Source organism: Neofelis nebulosa, chromosome 8 (genome assembly GCF_028018385.1).
Source record: "Neofelis nebulosa isolate mNeoNeb1 chromosome 8, mNeoNeb1.pri, whole genome shotgun sequence".
Lineage (NCBI taxonomy): Eukaryota > Metazoa > Chordata > Mammalia > Carnivora > Felidae > Neofelis > Neofelis nebulosa.
This window is the reverse complement of record NC_080789.1, coordinates 101,995,168-102,012,089: the sequence shown is the minus strand read 5'-3', so window position 1 is coordinate 102,012,089 and position 16,922 is coordinate 101,995,168. Positions and strand designations below refer to the sequence as shown.

At 47.2% G+C, this 16,922-nt stretch overlaps 1 protein-coding gene across 1 annotated transcript in view; it reads right to left on the bottom strand.

Annotated features, from left to right (window-relative positions):
* VWF (von Willebrand factor) overlaps window positions 1-16,922 on the bottom strand; it is a 136,933-nt gene that overhangs the window by 32,505 nt on the left and 87,506 nt on the right. The window contains exons 25-35 of the mRNA XM_058743945.1: window positions 16,601-16,757; window positions 15,671-15,829; window positions 14,858-14,993; window positions 10,970-12,348; window positions 8,726-8,842; window positions 8,490-8,630; window positions 8,074-8,217; window positions 6,642-6,806; window positions 5,669-5,712; window positions 5,189-5,366; window positions 725-945 (exon numbers count right to left, since the gene is read on the bottom strand). Of these exons, the coding sequence (XP_058599928.1) occupies window positions 725-945; window positions 5,189-5,366; window positions 5,669-5,712; window positions 6,642-6,806; window positions 8,074-8,217; window positions 8,490-8,630; window positions 8,726-8,842; window positions 10,970-12,348; window positions 14,858-14,993; window positions 15,671-15,829; window positions 16,601-16,757 (2,841 nt within the window). The remainder of the gene's footprint in view (window positions 1-724; window positions 946-5,188; window positions 5,367-5,668; window positions 5,713-6,641; window positions 6,807-8,073; window positions 8,218-8,489; window positions 8,631-8,725; window positions 8,843-10,969; window positions 12,349-14,857; window positions 14,994-15,670; window positions 15,830-16,600; window positions 16,758-16,922) is intronic.

Below are 16,922 nucleotides of genomic sequence, written 5' to 3'. Positions count from 1 at the left end.
TTTTTTTTTTTTTTAACATTTATTTATTTTTGAGACAGAGAGAGACAGACATGAACAGGAGAGGGTCAGAGAGAGAGGGAGACACAGAATCTGAAACAGGCTTCAGGCTCTGAGCTGTCAGCACAGAGCCTGACGCGGGGCTCGAACTCACGGCCGAGATCATGACCTGAGCCGAAGTCAGACGCTGAACCGACTGAGCCACCCAGGCGCCCCGAAATATTTGTGATTTCTAAATGAACAAGAAGTTGTCATATGTAGCCTTTTGTAAACAAACATTTATTTTTATCAGTGTTGCAGCTTTCCTCTCAAATTTTGGAGCCATACGTTTTGATCAGGCCCTAAATATTTTCAAAGGCCCTAATGTAGATCCTAAATATTCTCCTTTGGAAAACGCACAGGTCCTATGCACTGGGCTCATCATGCCTGCTGGGTAAACAGCTCTGGTGTCTCTCCCAATTTTCTGCCAGCACCAGAAACCAGCACTAGATTTGTAATGTAATGTTACCTAAAATGGATCCTTTCTTCCAAATCTGGGCCCAGAACAACATGAAATCATGCCACAAGGGAGATGAAAATAAGCTTCTCCTAAGAAGGTGGTGCTCTGCTGGTGGGGCAGAAGCTGGTGTGTCCCTAACAGACACACCAGCTAAAACCAAGTGCCACCAGAGGCTTCTTGGGGGTTCTGTTGCTGCCTTGCATGGGACCCACAGAAAGCACCTCTCACCTGCATGTCACTGTGGAGCTCAACTGAGAGGCCGTCATGTTTCACCTCAATGGACTTCATGCAGGCCTGCCTCGTCTCAGGGATGCAGGCACCATTATGGAGAATCACCTCCAGGTCCTGCTCCTTGTTTTGAAAGAGGACATAGGAACAGCTGCCAGTCAGCTTGAAATTCTGTCCATCAAAGGTCACAATGTGCCGGGTAGAGCTGCCCATGCACACACCTGAACAGGGGAGAGCAAAGGATGGATGTGACATTATCCAAACTCCCACACATGCAAAGAGGCAGATGTTACCATGTTGCAAACAGATAAATAGAGTTGAGCTCAGAACGAGCTCTTTGAGGTTATGTAGTCTAACTTCCTCCTTTTTACAGATTAGGAATCTGAAATTATGAGAGGTAGAGAGAGCGGCTTAGCTAAGTAACACTTGGCCATTAAATATTTTTCTAGAGAAGGTTTAGAAGGACAAGTATCACAAAAAAACATGGAAAATTATACAACCATACTTCCAAAAAATGTTAACATGTAAAGTGAATGATCTCTACAGGGATGCTTTGGCTCAGGAAACAAAGTTAAGTTTCAGGGTTGTTATGACTTGTTGAAATCATGAGGATCTAAGCGTATCATGAGCTTATGAGCTCATTGTAAAGAAAGTTCACCTAAAGACACATGTGTCCTCTCAGCTGCCAAGTTTCTAATTGTACAAGTGGCCATGTTGACTTGATCCCTTAAGAGATGATCACACGAGAGAAATATTTCTGAAGCCAAAACAAATGATTGGGTCTCCACACTCCCTCATTTGCCACTCATTCATTCACACGATCAGCAAATTCTCAAGGGTCCTGTTAAAACACCACTTGGAAACACTCATCATCTTGCATCTGCATAAGATGATTCTGTAAAACCCTCCCATGGAAGGCACCACTGCCATGCATGATTTGAAAGCTAATCTTAGACCTAAAGGAAGTTGGAGATGAGCTTTCCAGGGCATCTGTGACCACAGCTATGGTGGTGGGTAAATAAAAGCCCAAGGACTGAGAGGCAGGCTCAGTGGTCTGTGAGGCTGCACTGATGTCCCTAGCTCATACCAGGTCCAGGCAACCTCCACCTGCATCCGTGGCCTGTGCGTCAAGCAGCACAGCCACTAACAAATGAAGAGGCTGGATGCACCATCTGTCAGAGCTGAGCAGCCTGCCTGGAGCTCTTCGACTCAAAATCCCCTGAGGCCCAGAGCAGTCAGTCACTCCCGAGGGGCACTTGATGCCCGTGCAGCAAGTGGTTCCCAACACTCCAGCTATGGAAAGTGTCACGTCTTCAGGAGATCAGCCCCTCTGCTATGAGGATGTCACAAGTCACAGGCAAAGAAGTATTAGCTCACACGTGGCAAGCTAGTGAGAATGGCTCTGCCCAGCGTCACATAAACTGTTACCATGAAGTGGGTGCTTCAGAGCCAGAGAAACTCAAGACTGAATTCTGTTCCACCCTGTGCTTATACTGTGACCTTGGATAAATTACTTCACTTCTGTGGTCCTCTCCTATGCCCTCTGCTGTCTTTGAACTGGTAGGGAAGATTTCTGGACTATGTTTTTAAGCAAAAAAGGCAAAGCTTATTTGTGAAGAAGGATGAACCTGAAATGAATGAGACTGGTTACCTGCAGGGAACATAAGTGGAAACTAGTAGAAAGCACGGAGGGATGGGAAGAGTGGAGAGACACTCTGAACCTTTCTGTACATTCTCACATTTGGGGCAATGTTAGTAATTCACGTACAAGAACAAATGAATAAACTCAACAAGGATGGGGATGAGGGAAACCCAAAATGAAACACAAACAGAAACAAATTGAAATCATGGTAATAAATAACATAACTACACTGTTAGGGGAGAAACTAATCTAAATAATACAGGTGGGGTAGGCGGGAATGTACTATGTACTAAAGGCAAAAGACAAAAAGAATTGCATATGAATACTGTACTCTAGTTAGATTTGTTTTTCATCCAGGCATTGGTTAGCAATTCTGAAACTACTTTATGTGTATTCTGGGATTAAGCCAACATATAAATATATCGTGGATAATGAGAGCCAGACTCCTTACCGTGTGAGAGAGGGAGGTAGACATGTCAAAAGGACACAAGAGTCAAATTGAAAGGGTTCCCATTAGCCACATCTGAGACCATCAACCAAGAAAATAAATGATGCTAGTAATTGATTATACCCCATAGAATAAAATAAGAACCAATGAGCCCATGTTGATACAAATAATTAACTGAATTAATCAATGACAGAGAAGGAAAAGTTCTTCCTTTCAATGGAATTCCAACTAGTAAATGCGAAGGGGATGATGGAAATCAAAAATCACTATCTGGCAAACACAATAAAAACTGTTTCAGGTGAGGATCATCAATGCATGGTAAACTTAGTGGGTAAAAGTATATTTCCAGAGTTTCAAAATATCTCTGTATATGATCATTATTAATTACGAGGAGGAAAATGGTAATTTTACAGTGGAAAAATCTGGTAAATATCACCTAAACCAAGTGATCAAACTTAACGTCACCTGTAATGAGACAAATTGATATCCTGTGTCTCCTCTTGACAAACCAAAAAAGATACAGCATGTCTTCCGGGGTATTCTTAACAAAATGTGTAACCTAAATCTAACCCAAATTGAGGGACGTTCTACAAAATTACTAGCCAGAACTCTTCAAAAATGTCAAGGTCATAAAAATCAAAGAAATACTTAGGATCTGTTGTAGATTGAAGGAGACTACAGAAACATGATGACTTAATGTCATGTGGGATTCTGAATTGAATCCTACCTCTGAACAAAGGACATGAGTGGGACAGCTGATAAAAACTGAGTAAGATGTTTACAGGTGTACTTTATGGATGTTAATTCCTGATATTGATCATTATACTGTGATTATATAAGATACACCAAGCTGGGTGAAGATACTCAGGAATTCTTTGTATCATTTGTACAGCTTTTTTTGTAAACCTGAAATTGTCCAAAATAAAAAGTTTTAAATATTTTTAATTTTAAAATGTTTTAAATGCTTAAAAAAATAGCCCAAATCTAGTTTTATTGCTTCTGATAAAAGAGAGTATAAAGAGTCAAGGTTATAAAAGGAGTCAAGAGGGGTATTGAGGGACTGGATTTAAGAAGACATTTGTTTGTACAGAGTTCCTATTGCATTGTGGGTCTCACACCCCCAGGTGCCCCACTAGGGACAACCAAGCCTTGTGAACAGGACTTTCAAGAGGCCACTCCCAGAGATGGGTTTGTGTATCATGCAGTTACAGGGACCCTGGACCAGTGTCTGAAACTTAACCTGAAGAATGTGAAAGAAAGAAGCTATTACTATTGCCCAGATGTGGCTTGCTGCTGTTTGGGGAAGCAGGCACACTCCACTCCCTGGCAAGGAGAAGCAGCAGGCAGCCCAACGATACAGAATCCTTCTGCACCCCAAGATTGAGTACCAGAGGAATAGAGCAGGGGAGCCTCTGAGAGCTGGCAAGGTAAAGTGGTCACCTTAAACACCTGCCAGGCCAGAGAGCACAGAGCCCTCTCACAGAAGCACCAGTCACAGGAGAACCTTCTTCAGAAGGTTCCCCAAGCTGGGGGAGAGGCAGAACACACCCCTTTCTTGGGGGCAGGCAGCACAAACTGGGAGTAGGGAGCTGTTTTAACTCTAACTCAAGGTTAAGGTTTTGGTGATTACACAGGAGTGGGCACCTAATTACCAAGTTGAGCCTTTGTTTTATAACTTAAAGTAACCATAGAACTCTTTATGAATAAACAGAGATGACACAGGTCTGGTAGCATTCTCATCCAGTCCAGGGAGATAATTTATCCTACTAAATAAACTGTCAAGGGAAGCCGAGGAATAAAATACAGTTTTGGTTTTATCCCACTGGTTGTGTCTATTTAACACAGGAATTATATGCCAGGTACGTATTACCTATGCAGCCATTTCTCCCAACCATGAGGCGGGGGCTAACCCTCCACCACGGATGAATGCCCTCCACAGGGCTGCATAAGATGGAGTTTACTATGTCCTCCTCATAAACCAGGCCACTGTGACGATGCACCATGGCACCCAACTCCCATCCAGCTCCAGGTGTGAGTGAAGAGTTTTCTGGGGGCGTCCCTCTCACTGTTCTACTTCTACAGCATAGACTTGTAATGACTTGCCAACAGCCAAGTTGAGAAACAAACAATCAATTCTTCCTTCTGGTTATGCATTATCTGGGGAGGTGCTTTCCAAAGACACAGGAGGAGAACACCGATCCCTGGGACTGAATGAACATACATCCAAAAGACACAAGAGGGAGGGAACATGGGTGAAAGTAGCATTCTACATGTAGTGAGGAGGGAAAGGGGCTTCTGGTCTACCTCTCTGCACAGCCACGCTAAAAGCACTGCCCCTGCAACACCACCCAGGCTGATGAAGCATCGGACTCACAGGGGCAGGTCCAGCGGCAGCCACAAGTCTCCTCCACCCTGAGAGGGGGCTGGCTGTTGGGACATGATGGCCTCGGGCCTCGGTCACAGTTGACTCGATGACTCTTCAGCAAGGTCTGGCCATCTGGCAGGCAAGTAACTGTGTGACACTGGTCTGGCAGGGTCCAGATGTCCCCGGGCTACAGAAGAAAGAAGCAGATTCAGGCAGGTACAGGATGAGCCAGTCCTGCGCTAAGCCCATCAACTGGGCAACTGACCCCCTCTGAGGACACAGAGACTAGGACTTGGACATGGGCCCAAGCAGCAAGGATGCAGAACACAAGATTTACAGGTGGAACGTCCCCACACATCCACACACATGCACAAAAGCAGGATATAAGAGGGAGAACTGGACCAAGACCAAAGGAGGAAAAAGGGGGAACAAGCACCCCAAATACTCATTCTTATCTTTCTTTCAAAGCCAGCGCTGAAAGGAACTCACTCTCTTCTCATTCCCTTCCTCATCCATGCAAACTCCAAGGAACCCTGAAACAGACACAATTAAGATCTGAGTTCCCATTCCCAACCTGCAGCAGAAGCCATCACAAAGTCTGTGTGGCCCCAGGGCTAGTCCTGGAAGGGGACTTCACTCTGCAAAAAGGGTCTGGCCAGGTTTGACTGTGAGTATATGCAGGTCCACCAGGTTAAGAGGTGGTCACCCTGTGGCTCTTCAGGCATGCTCTGTGGTTCTCAATAACTATGGTGATAACAACAGTAAGAACACAGCAATCTCTACAGGGCATGAAGCTTCTCAGGCCAGAAACTCCTTTTCCCATTTCATGTGTAGATCAGTGCCTAGTGAAGGGTTGGGGAGGAAATGAGGCAAGGTCCCAGAAATTCGAAAGAGACCTTTAAGAGTCCTTCCAGGAGAGCTATCTTCCAGCAGGAAAGGGCAATAACTCTAGTAGGTTTTGACTCAGAGCTAATCACATTAGGAAAATAAATAAAATCAGGTAAAAAGAATTATATATGGTAAAAATAAAAATTCTAACCTAAGTCAGTTTAAGCCATGGCACTTTGATATTAGATTCTACATTACTGTTTTTCTAAGGCACTATATACTCAGGCTGAGGGTGAATATAGGACATGGGGAAGAAGACCATGGTCTGCAGGCTGCTGGGGTTCCCTGCATCTGTCTTCCACTTCTTTGTTCAAGATCACTCTGCGCCAGCAAGCATGGGTTGTCTCTGCTAAAGTCTTGATGGACAGTTAGGATGGAAGGAGGGCTTTACACAGAGAACTTTCTGGTGGTCCCTCGGATGTTTTTAGTACAAACTTTCCATGAGCAGAAACTTAAAGGTCCTGGTCTATGTAACAATCTTCATTCAAGGCCAGATCTTGTGCATGCATACCTTTGGGTCTCTAGAATGGGGTTTTTCCTTTTGAGGGGGTATGAAAGGCATTACAAGACTCACCAGAGCATAGCTTGTGGAAGAAGGAATTTCCTAGGGTGACCATGGTGGGAAGGTCTTCGATTCGCTGGAGCTTCACCACATTGGAGCTGGCCTTTGGGCCTGCCAAGATCCTCAGCTGGGCCTCATCATACTGATCCCCAATTCCAATGGGGATCACTGTCACTCCTGGGGTTAGCAGAGGAACAAGAAAGGGTCTGTGTTAACCTGCTTTGGTCAGATGGGCCCAAAGTGGACTGACCTGAACCTATCCCCAGCATCTGTACAGAGCCTCATGCTTCCTAGATGGGTCACATAAAGTGACCCCATGAGCAAATATTCAGTCAGTCAACCAGTTTTAATGACACCACCCTGTGTCAGGTACTATTCTAAGCAATGGGGATACAGTGAGCCGAGCAGATGAAGTCCCTGTCTTTGTGGACCTTGCACCTGGCAAAGACAGACAAAAAAACACAAAAATAAGGAAATCTCTAGTATTTCAGACGTGGGTAAGTGCTTAGGAAAAAACAAAATGAGATATGAGGATGGGAGTGCCCAGGGTAGAAGTGGGAATTACTGTTTCATGCAAGGTGGCTGGATAAGCATTTGATGACATTTGAGCAGAGACCTGAGGTGAGGACAGAAGAAGCCAAGAGGATGTCCCAAGCAGAGTGAACAATGAGCGAAGAGGCTCTGAGCAGCAGTCTGAATGTGTGCTCCAGGGTGGCTGGAGCAGACCAAACACGAGAGGAAGTGGGTCACAGACCATGCAAATCTTCACAGCCCACACAAGGACATAACATGTTCTCTGAATGAAAGGGGAAGCCAGTCAAGACTTTGGGGCAGAGGAGTGACATGGGCTGACCAGTCTTTAAAGGGTGGCTACAGCCACCATGTTGTTTATGAACTACAGGGGACAAGGATGGCAGTTGGGATTCCATCAGAAAGCTATTACAGGGGCGCCTAGTGGCTTAGTCGGTTAAGTGTCTGACTCTAGATTTCGGCTCAGGTCATCATCTCATCAATCATTAACCCATTAGGCAGGTACTGGAAAAGGGCTTGGCACATGTGAAGGTCTGATGGTTCTCACCACCCCATAATGAGTCCCTCTGGCCTCAGACGTGGTGAGGTGGTGAGACTGGGGACAGGGCAAGGACACCACACCACTTCCAAAAGGAAAGGTGTGGAGGTCTGACCCAGCCCCAGCCCTGGACACAAAGGGAAGCACTAAAAGTGACAGTTGAAAGCAAGCAGACAAATGAAGGACAAATGCATATTTATTACTGTTTGGTTTCTAAGTAACACAGGGATTGGTCCACTTCCTGCTGTTTGGAACCAGGCCACGGGTGGCTATTAAGCATTCACAACCATCAGGCCATCCAAAAGCAATCCCGCCAGCTGCTTTCAATCTTCTAGCAGGTTAGGAGAGTCTCGGGATTGCACACTGGACACTTACGGTTGGACCTGGCTGCATCGGCTGCAGCGTCCACCGAATCCATGGAGACACCCATGACCAGGATGACCACCACCTTCAAGGCTCCAGGCCTGGCACCGTGGACTTCTGAGGTGACATATCGCACAGCAAAGCCCAAAGCATCCCCTGAGAATGGAGAACAGTCCACACCAAGTCAGTCCTGACGGCAGGAAATGCTGGGCATCCTGTCTCATGGCAGATCCTTAGGTCAACCAAACAGAAGGATTCAGAGACAGAGAAACACACAAATCAGATCTGGAAGAGCATCCAGGCCCACACTTTACAGGGAGGGAAACTAGCCTAAAGAGCAAAGTGACTGGCCGAGGTCACTTAGTTACATATGCCAAGAATTAAGACCAGACAAAGCTCCTGCCTCCCAGCCCATAGCACCAGGTTACCAATTCGGTTGGGGCCTCCCTCCTGCTGCATGAGGTCCACGAGGCTCAGCAAATGGACTTTCTCATAGGCCACATTCCACGGCACGTCAATGGTGGTGATGCTTCCATACTGCAGCACTGACACCTGAGTGAGCCGAGGCCCTAACAGGAAAGACAACGTGGAAATCGCACTCTGGATCAGGTGGAGCCCCAGAAAGAGCTCCTTCCCAACCTGCTCCAACAGGTGCATCGCTCACCTATGTTGGCTTTTGAAATGAAAGCCTTCGCAAAACTCTTCATTTCACCAAAATAAGAAGCTGGCAAGCTGGAGGAGCCATCCAGGAGGAGGATCACATCCAGGGGCTGGCTGCAGTCTGCAAAGACACCAAGAGGGTGGGAACCCAAGTGAGCACACCAGGCCCACTGCAGCAGACACAGCATCCAAGAACATGCAGGATGCCACCCACCATGAGGAACCATGAAGGGGAGGGTGCCTCCACCGGTCCTGCATGATGGTAACATGGGCCGGGAAAGGGAGAAGGGAACCCAGGAGTGACCCAGGGTGGCAGACATTCGGAAGACTCCAAATCCACCCAAAGGCAGTTTAAATGCCTATAGATGAGAGCAAGATGCATCTGCTCCCTCAGTAACTGGAGGCTGCAACTCTTCTAAAATTGAGCAAAATATTGAAGAATAAGAGGGAGATGGCCAAAGGAAATGGAGTGGCAGCATGGGGCTAGAGGGCGACTTCCATGCTCTCAAGTCTTATGGGCTGGTGAACGTGCTATAAGGTATTCCAACTATAAATGACCAGTGTGCATGGTAATGTTTGGGCACAGAGTCATGATCACAGCACAGAAACAACCTCTGGCCTGAAGGCCATTCCAGATTTGATCAGATAATGCTATTACCGTTCTCCTCAGCAGAAATATCACAAGAATTTAAATAAACCTGTGGCTCTGGTTAAAACAAAAACAAAGGCACTTAAAACAAGTGTGAGAATGAAGAGATATTAACTAAGAGACACTTACTCTGGTGTTAGTGTTTCATTTTCTTTGGGCAAATACCCAATAGTGGGATGACTGGATCATGTGGTAATTCTGTTTTTAATCTTTTGAGTAACCTCCATACTATTTTCCACCAATTTGCATTCCACCCACAGTGCACAAGGGTTCCTTTTTCTCCACATCCTCGAGAAGATATGTGCACCCTATGTTTACTGCAACATTATTTACAATAGCTAAGACATGGAACCAACCCAAGTGTCCTTCCATAAATGAATGGATAAAGAAGATGTGGTGTATATACATACATACGTACACATGCACACAATGGAATATTATTCAGCGATAAAAAAAAGAATGAAATAGTGACATTTGCAACAACATGGATGGAGCTAGAGCGTAGACCTAATGCTAAGTGAAATAAGTCAAAGAAAGACAAATACCATATGATTTTACTCATCTTTGGACTTCAAGAAACGAAACAAATGAACAAAGGAAAAAGAGACAAACAAACAAACAAAAAAATACATGCACACAAAAGACTTAAATACAGAGAAAAAAACCTGTAGTTGGTTACCAGAGAGGGGGTGGGTGGGGGATGGGTGAAATAGATAAAGGGGATTAAGAGTACACTCATTGTGATGAGCACTGAGAAATGGATAGAATTGTTCAATCATCGTGTTGTACACCTGAAACTAACATTGTATGTTAATTACACTTAATTAAAAAAAAAAAACAATCAAGTTCTTTGGGGAAAAAAAGAAATCAGTTATTCTGGGATGGTCCCAAACACACCAAGGACTGTCTTAAACATTCCTGTGCTCTAGAACTAGGAGCTGATTAGACATTAGTATCAGTTAAGAAGGAGGCAACAATAGCAGTAGCAACCAGTTTTTGAGCACTTGGCTATGTCCTGGGTACTGCCCTAAGCATTTTACAAGTACTATTGTCATCCCCACTTTTTTTCACAGATAAGGAAACATATACACAGAGGTATTTGCTCAAAATTGCCCAAAACCATTACAAAAATAAATTGCCCCAAATCACCCAGCTAGTAAGCGGCAGAGTTGAATTTCAAACTAATGCAGTCTGGTTCCAGAATCTGAGGATGCAACCCTCCGCCTGTCACCCAACTTCTGGCCTTGCCCCAAAGAACACCAGTTACTTAGAGTAATTTTACCCATCCAGTGCGGTCAAAGCTGAGAGTCCCCAGACTGAACAGGTTATCTCCAAAGCAAGGAGTGGGATTAGGTGGGGATGAGGCTGTGGGATAAACCAAAACTTGTATTTTTTTTACTCTACATCGTTGGTATTGTTTATATTTTAACAATAGCCTTGTATAACCTTTGAATTTATAAGCTCCTTTCCCCAAAAGGCTCGTACTCTAAAGGCGAGGGTTTGACTGAAGATACAGAGCAGAAAAGCAGGATTAGTACCCAAGAACTGCATCCCTGCCAGCTCTCAGCAGCTCTCTCACCAGGCCAGGTGCCCGCATACCTGGGGTGGGGGAGAGGGTAGGGATCTGCAGCCCGTCTCCAGAGCAGCACCTCTGCAGCACCAGATCAGGAGCCTCTCGGGGGAGCACGCCAAAGTCCTGGATGAGGATGGGGGCGTTGGGCCAGCTGAGCTGCTCCAGCTCCGGCAGGTTGGCATGAGGGCCCACTCCGATGGGTACCACCTGGATGTCTCCAGGCATCCGCTTGATCTCATCGGAGGCGGGGTTTCCAGTGACCATGTAGACCAGGTTAGGTGCCTGCTCCCGGTCCCCCTGGCTGGCTGAGAAGCTGTGTTCAGACAGGTACTGCAGGGCCAGTCCAGTGTTGGTCCTATTGCCACCCCGGTATCGGATCTCCCGCACCTGCTGCAGGACCTCACCCTTGGACTGGGCCTCCCTGAAGGTGTACTCCACGGTCACCATGTACGAGTACTGCAGCACTGTGATGTGGATGCCGTCCTGGCCCACATCCATGCGCCGAATCACCTCCTCCATGAACTCCCTGCTCTTGTTAAAGTTGGCCTCACCAATTTTGTCGGACCCTTCCAGGACAAACACCACGTCCAGAACCGTGGGGTTCCTTTTGGGTCCCGAGGATGAAACCCCCATGAGCCCTGGACCCACAGTGACTGGTACCATAGGGGGATGCTGGGTAGGGGCAGGCGCTTCGGGGGCAAGGTCACAGAGGTAGTTGATAATTTTATCCCTTTGCTGCTCCAGCTCGTCCACACCACTGAGCACAAAGGCCTTGTTCTCGGGGGCCTGCTTCTCAATGGTGTGGATCTGCCTGAGGTTGGCATGGGGCCCGATGCCCACCGGGATCATGATGACTTTCTTCTTCTTCAGGGCCTGCACGTAACGGATCAAATTCCGGGCCAGCCTCTGGGGCTCCTGGCTGGCCATCAGGAGCAGGGCAATGCGGGATGCTTCAGGGCGATCAATCTTGCCAAAGATCTGGAACAGAGTGTACTTCAAGACCTCGCTGGTGGAGGCCACCTCACTGCCTGCATACTTCACCTGGCTGGCAATGCGCCGTAGCTCCGAGGGTCGCTTCCGGTCCTTGAGCTGGATGTAGGCGTGGGAGCCGTCATGGTACTCCACCACGGCCACGCGGATCCGCTTCTGGGAGATGTGCAGACGCTCCATCATGCCCACCACAAAGGCCTTCAGCACTTCGAACTCAGCCTCGGACAGCTTGGAGGAGCCGTCTAGCAGGAAAACCAGGTCCAGAAGCCTGCTGCAATAGAAGTCGTGGAGGGGCGGCTCCGGGGTGTCCTCCACGTATGGGGTGGTGGCTCTGACCGGGCCTTCTGTGGGGGGCACCACTAGGCCTCCAGGCTCCCTGCAGGCCTCACAGGTGAGGTTGACACCATCACAATGACTGTAGTAGAGAGAGAAAACCAGGAGTGGTTCAGGAAAAACTTTTGGGCACTCCTCAGCCTTATTTAGAACCATCCCACATATATTCCCATAGAACTGCCTGCCTGGCCTGCCTGAACTGAGGTCCCATGAATCACTCCCCACCTAAGTGACACAGCATTCTTTAACATATGTCCCCAAATAGCACCTCTACACATGCAGCAATAGGCCTCCCTTTATTCTAGAAGCCAAAGCTTTAATCCATCATAGCACCTGAGGAAGAACCTTTCTTGCTTCTAGGATATCCACACTGCCACTCAAAGTTGATGTCTTTTCAACCTACATCTCTAATAGCATAAATATTTAATTATAATCCAAACCTTCTTCCAAGTGTCTCCAAAGACAAATAATGCTCTAAAAGAATGATGCTGACCAAGACTGGTAAAGGTCCTATTGAAGATAAATGTTTACAGTATTTTCTGTGACAATTTAAGCTGTATGAATTTTGTATAATATGTTGGACCTCAAGAAAAAGAGAAAAAAGTGGATTAAAAACGTTTTGGAAAGATGAATAAAGATTCAAAATCCCAACTTTATCCCAGAACAAAGTTGGGAATGTCCAAGATGTTAGGGGAAAAGACAGTGGCTTGTTCATTCATTCCTCCAAGGGCCATGCGGTGAACACCTGTCATGTGCCAGGGAGAGGCTAGGCACCCAGCCCCAAGCACAAGTCTGCAGCAGAGCCCTTACCCTCATACAAATTCCTGCACTACCAAACCAAGCTTCCAGACCCTTCTGTTCACTCCTCACCAGCGTCCTAGAGATGGCAAGGTATACCAAACCACAGGTGAAATCAAGCTGCCCTGTGGTGGAGACCCACAGAGGTTGGGACCATCCCCTATACGTACTCTCCGCCTTTGAGGCCACTTGCCCTCAGCAACCCCAGTAAAGCTGAGAGGCAGCAGTTCCCTGAGCCTTGAGAAACGTCCCCTGTGCCTTGCCTCTCATGCAATGTCCCCAGCCTGTTTTGGAATTATTGCACACAGCTGTCTGAAGCCACAGTGTGTACCCTGGTAGCTGCCCTCCCCCTGGGACAGCAGAGGGAGGCCGGGAGAGGGCTCCAAGCTCTCATGCCTGTGTGGCTCAGAACCCCAAGTCAGTGTCAGCTTCTCCCCTTTTTCATTCCTTACGGTCTCCATTTCAGCATGGGGAAGGTGGGCAGGCAGAATCGTACTGGGAAGTTAATTCTTACTTCCCCCATGGTCCACACGATTTATTGCTTCAATTCTTGGTTAACAATGCGTGAGTGCCATACTCTCTAGTTTCCTGTGTCTGCTAGAAAATTAACCACGGACAGTGTTCCCCTTGTTTGTACAAATGGCAGTGGTGGGATCTGACTCTGGCAGCTGTGGCCACAGCCCTTCCCCAGAAAATGTAAGTTCTCAAGTTCAAGTTCCCACAAGGCTCGATCAGTGTTAGGGCGTGGTGTTAAACACATCAACATCTGAACACATGTTCCCTACTTGGGAGCAGAGCTTCAGAAAGTTCAGAGCTCACCCTGAGGACTCCTTCTCACCTCCCCAAAGGCCAGTTCCCAGAGGTAATCCAAGTGAGAACCCAGGGTGCAGTGATAGTGTCTTCCCTCCCAACTACAAAAGCCCCATCCTGGGACCTTGGCTGTGGCCCCAAGGTGTCTATGTCACACTGAGGGGTTGGGGCTCTAAGTAAAAAGCAATTTGACTTCCATAGGTATCTGTCTTTGGACTAGATGTGACCTCCAGGGACAATAATGTGAGAAATAAGGGAGAGGATTCATTTTCAAAAGTACCAAATAAAAGTTGTATTGTCTAACAATGAGTTTACAACCTACTGGAAATACGTACAACTGACCCCCACAATGGAGTCCCAAACCCTTAGATACTTCACTTCCTAGGTCTTCCCCTCTCCATTTCTCAGGCTTATTTTTGCAGGCTTGGCAATGAGCATGCACCAAAGAAAACAGGGAGGAGGGACTGAAAGGTCTCTGTGTCACCTCAGGGAATGAACATTTGTTCCTACCAGACTACTTTTTGCCCTTCATGTGCATAGGAGACATCCAGGTAAGGCTGTAACCTCTGTAGTACTCAAACCAATGAAGAATTGGAGGAGGGACTTCTGCTAGGAGATAAATTGTCTGTGTAACTGCCCCGAGTGCTCCTGTCCATCAGATACCCACTCTTGCAAGAAGGTTGATTAAAACCTCGCTTCTTTGTGCTCTGAGTCTCTGCGTCCCTCCTTTCATTGGGTCAATGGGCTTATTTCTAACAGTAAGAGACTATATCCTTCCACAAGATGGAAGAAACGAAAATACTTCAGTCTCTCAAGAAGTGTTTTCTGGGGACGCAATGTAGTCTGTCCTTAGAGAGAAGCAAAGTCTAGAAATAAAACAAAACACTCAACCTCTCAACTAACATAGCAAGCTCCTCCCCAAACCTACGTCTCTGAAGAGGCCCCAGAAAACATCACTTCAAACACCAGAGGGTCTGTTTTACCAAATTTGGCAGTGCTCAGGGTCATTGGGGTTCAAGGTGATTTTCTTCCCTGAGGCCAAGCGATGACCAGCCACCTCACACACAGGACAGTCTTTGGGGTCGATGCAGGTCTGCAAAAGCTCATCCAGGATTTTCCCTGCATGACAAACCCCCCATTAGGAAGAAAACTCTCACCTTTCCCACAAGGAAGACTTGCTTTTTAGCTAAAGGAGCCTCTACCAGAAGCTAGCTCTGCCCGCCTCCCTCAAGGGCCACCTCACCACTTAGAAAGCAACTCTCTTTCTTTGGGCCTGGTGTATCCCTCTGTAAGACTGGGAGGGGATATTCCTTCCCCCTAACTCACCACGCCCAAGCCTCAGGACAAATGAAATCTTATCTCCAAGGCTGTTTTCACTCCACCAAAGAATATATTTGATTACTCTAGATCTGTGCTATCCAATAGAGTGGCCAGTAACCACAGGCAGCTAGTAAAATTTCAATGTAAACCGACACTAAATAAAATTGAAACTTCAATTCCTCAGACACAGGAGCTACCTTTCCACAGAACTTTCCCACCATTCCAGAAAGTTCTATCAGAAAGTGCTCTCAATGGTAAGCCCATAAATAGGCAGACACAAGCACGGTATAGGAGCTGAACTTGACAAAAATCATAGCTGGCCTGGCTTGGATGAAAGGGCACCTGGAAGCAGAACCCAGGGTGGTAAGGACAGGGACAGGACACCATGGGGTGAAGTTGAGCACCACCAGGAAGCACCTTTCCTGACAGCCCAGCCCCGCCCTCCAACCCTTCCTGACCCAGGACAGTTGACTTACCCGGAGGGCAGTGTGCATGGCAGCCTTCCACACACTGCACCGGGCATGCCAGTGGCTCAGGATGCTGGCACGTGATGGGACAGGCCGGGGCACAGCTGTTATAGCGCCATTCACACTCATACCCGTTCTCGTGGAGATTCCTCTCCTCGCAGCTCTGGGCTGTGTAGATAGAACATGAGCAGGCACCCTGTGCCACCCGAGAAGACGGGAGGGCACCAAAGTCCCCAAAGAGATGGTAGTGAGACCCATGGTGGTGACGGCCCTGGGGGAAGTGATGATGCCGGTGGGGAACTAAGCAGCGTGTGAGTCACCAGTATTAGAGGCTGCCCAGGTTTTAAAGCACCTAAGCCAGGAACCTAATGGTTCTGAATCTGTTCTCCATATAAAAACATTCAGCTGCTCCCACCCAAGGAAGACTCTCTATAAATAATGTATGCATTGATCACTCACATTGGCAAATATAATAGCATCTAATTAAAGATACTGAATTTAATTAAAATATTGACTTCCTTCTTCTTTTCATCACTGTTTCATCTTCTCCCTCTTCTGGAATTTCTCTATGTATTAATGCCTTCAATCAATGTCCCCTCTTCCTACTCACTCACATCAATGTCTTTTTTTTTTAAGTTTATTTCTTTTGAGAGAGAGAGAGAAAGAGCGAGCATGGGGGAGGGGAAAAGAAAGAGGGGGAGATAGAATCCCAAGTAGGTGGCAAGATCATGACCTGAGCTGAAATCAAGAGTCGGATGCTCAACTGACTGAACCAACCAGGCACGCCCATCAATGTCTTAACTCCCTTCAACCCTCAGCCATCTGTCCCCATACAGGAGCTCTATGTTCTCTCCCACGAAGGAGTCCTCCCACACCCCACTTAGGGGTGTTAAAGTCTAGATCCATGAGAGATGGTGTCTGAGGGACATCAGGACTCACGACACAATGTGGCTGTCCTCCAGGCCACCACCTTGCCGTGCTGGGCACACACGTGGGCGTAGGCAGCAATGGTGTCACAGAAGCAGGCACAGTCCCCAATGGACTCACAGGAGCAAGTGTCATAGATGCAAACATCCAGGAATGGGTCAGGGTCCACCTGCAAGGGAGTCTCAGGGTAGCCTAGGTCTGGGCAGAATTCAGGAACCCTGGCTCTTGGTCTGGGGGAAAATATTCTGGTGATCAGAGTAGGGCAACTGGGGCTCCAGGGTAGAAGGAAAAATGCTGGTCAGTGGCCCCAACAGGGAGTGGGTACAAAGGCATA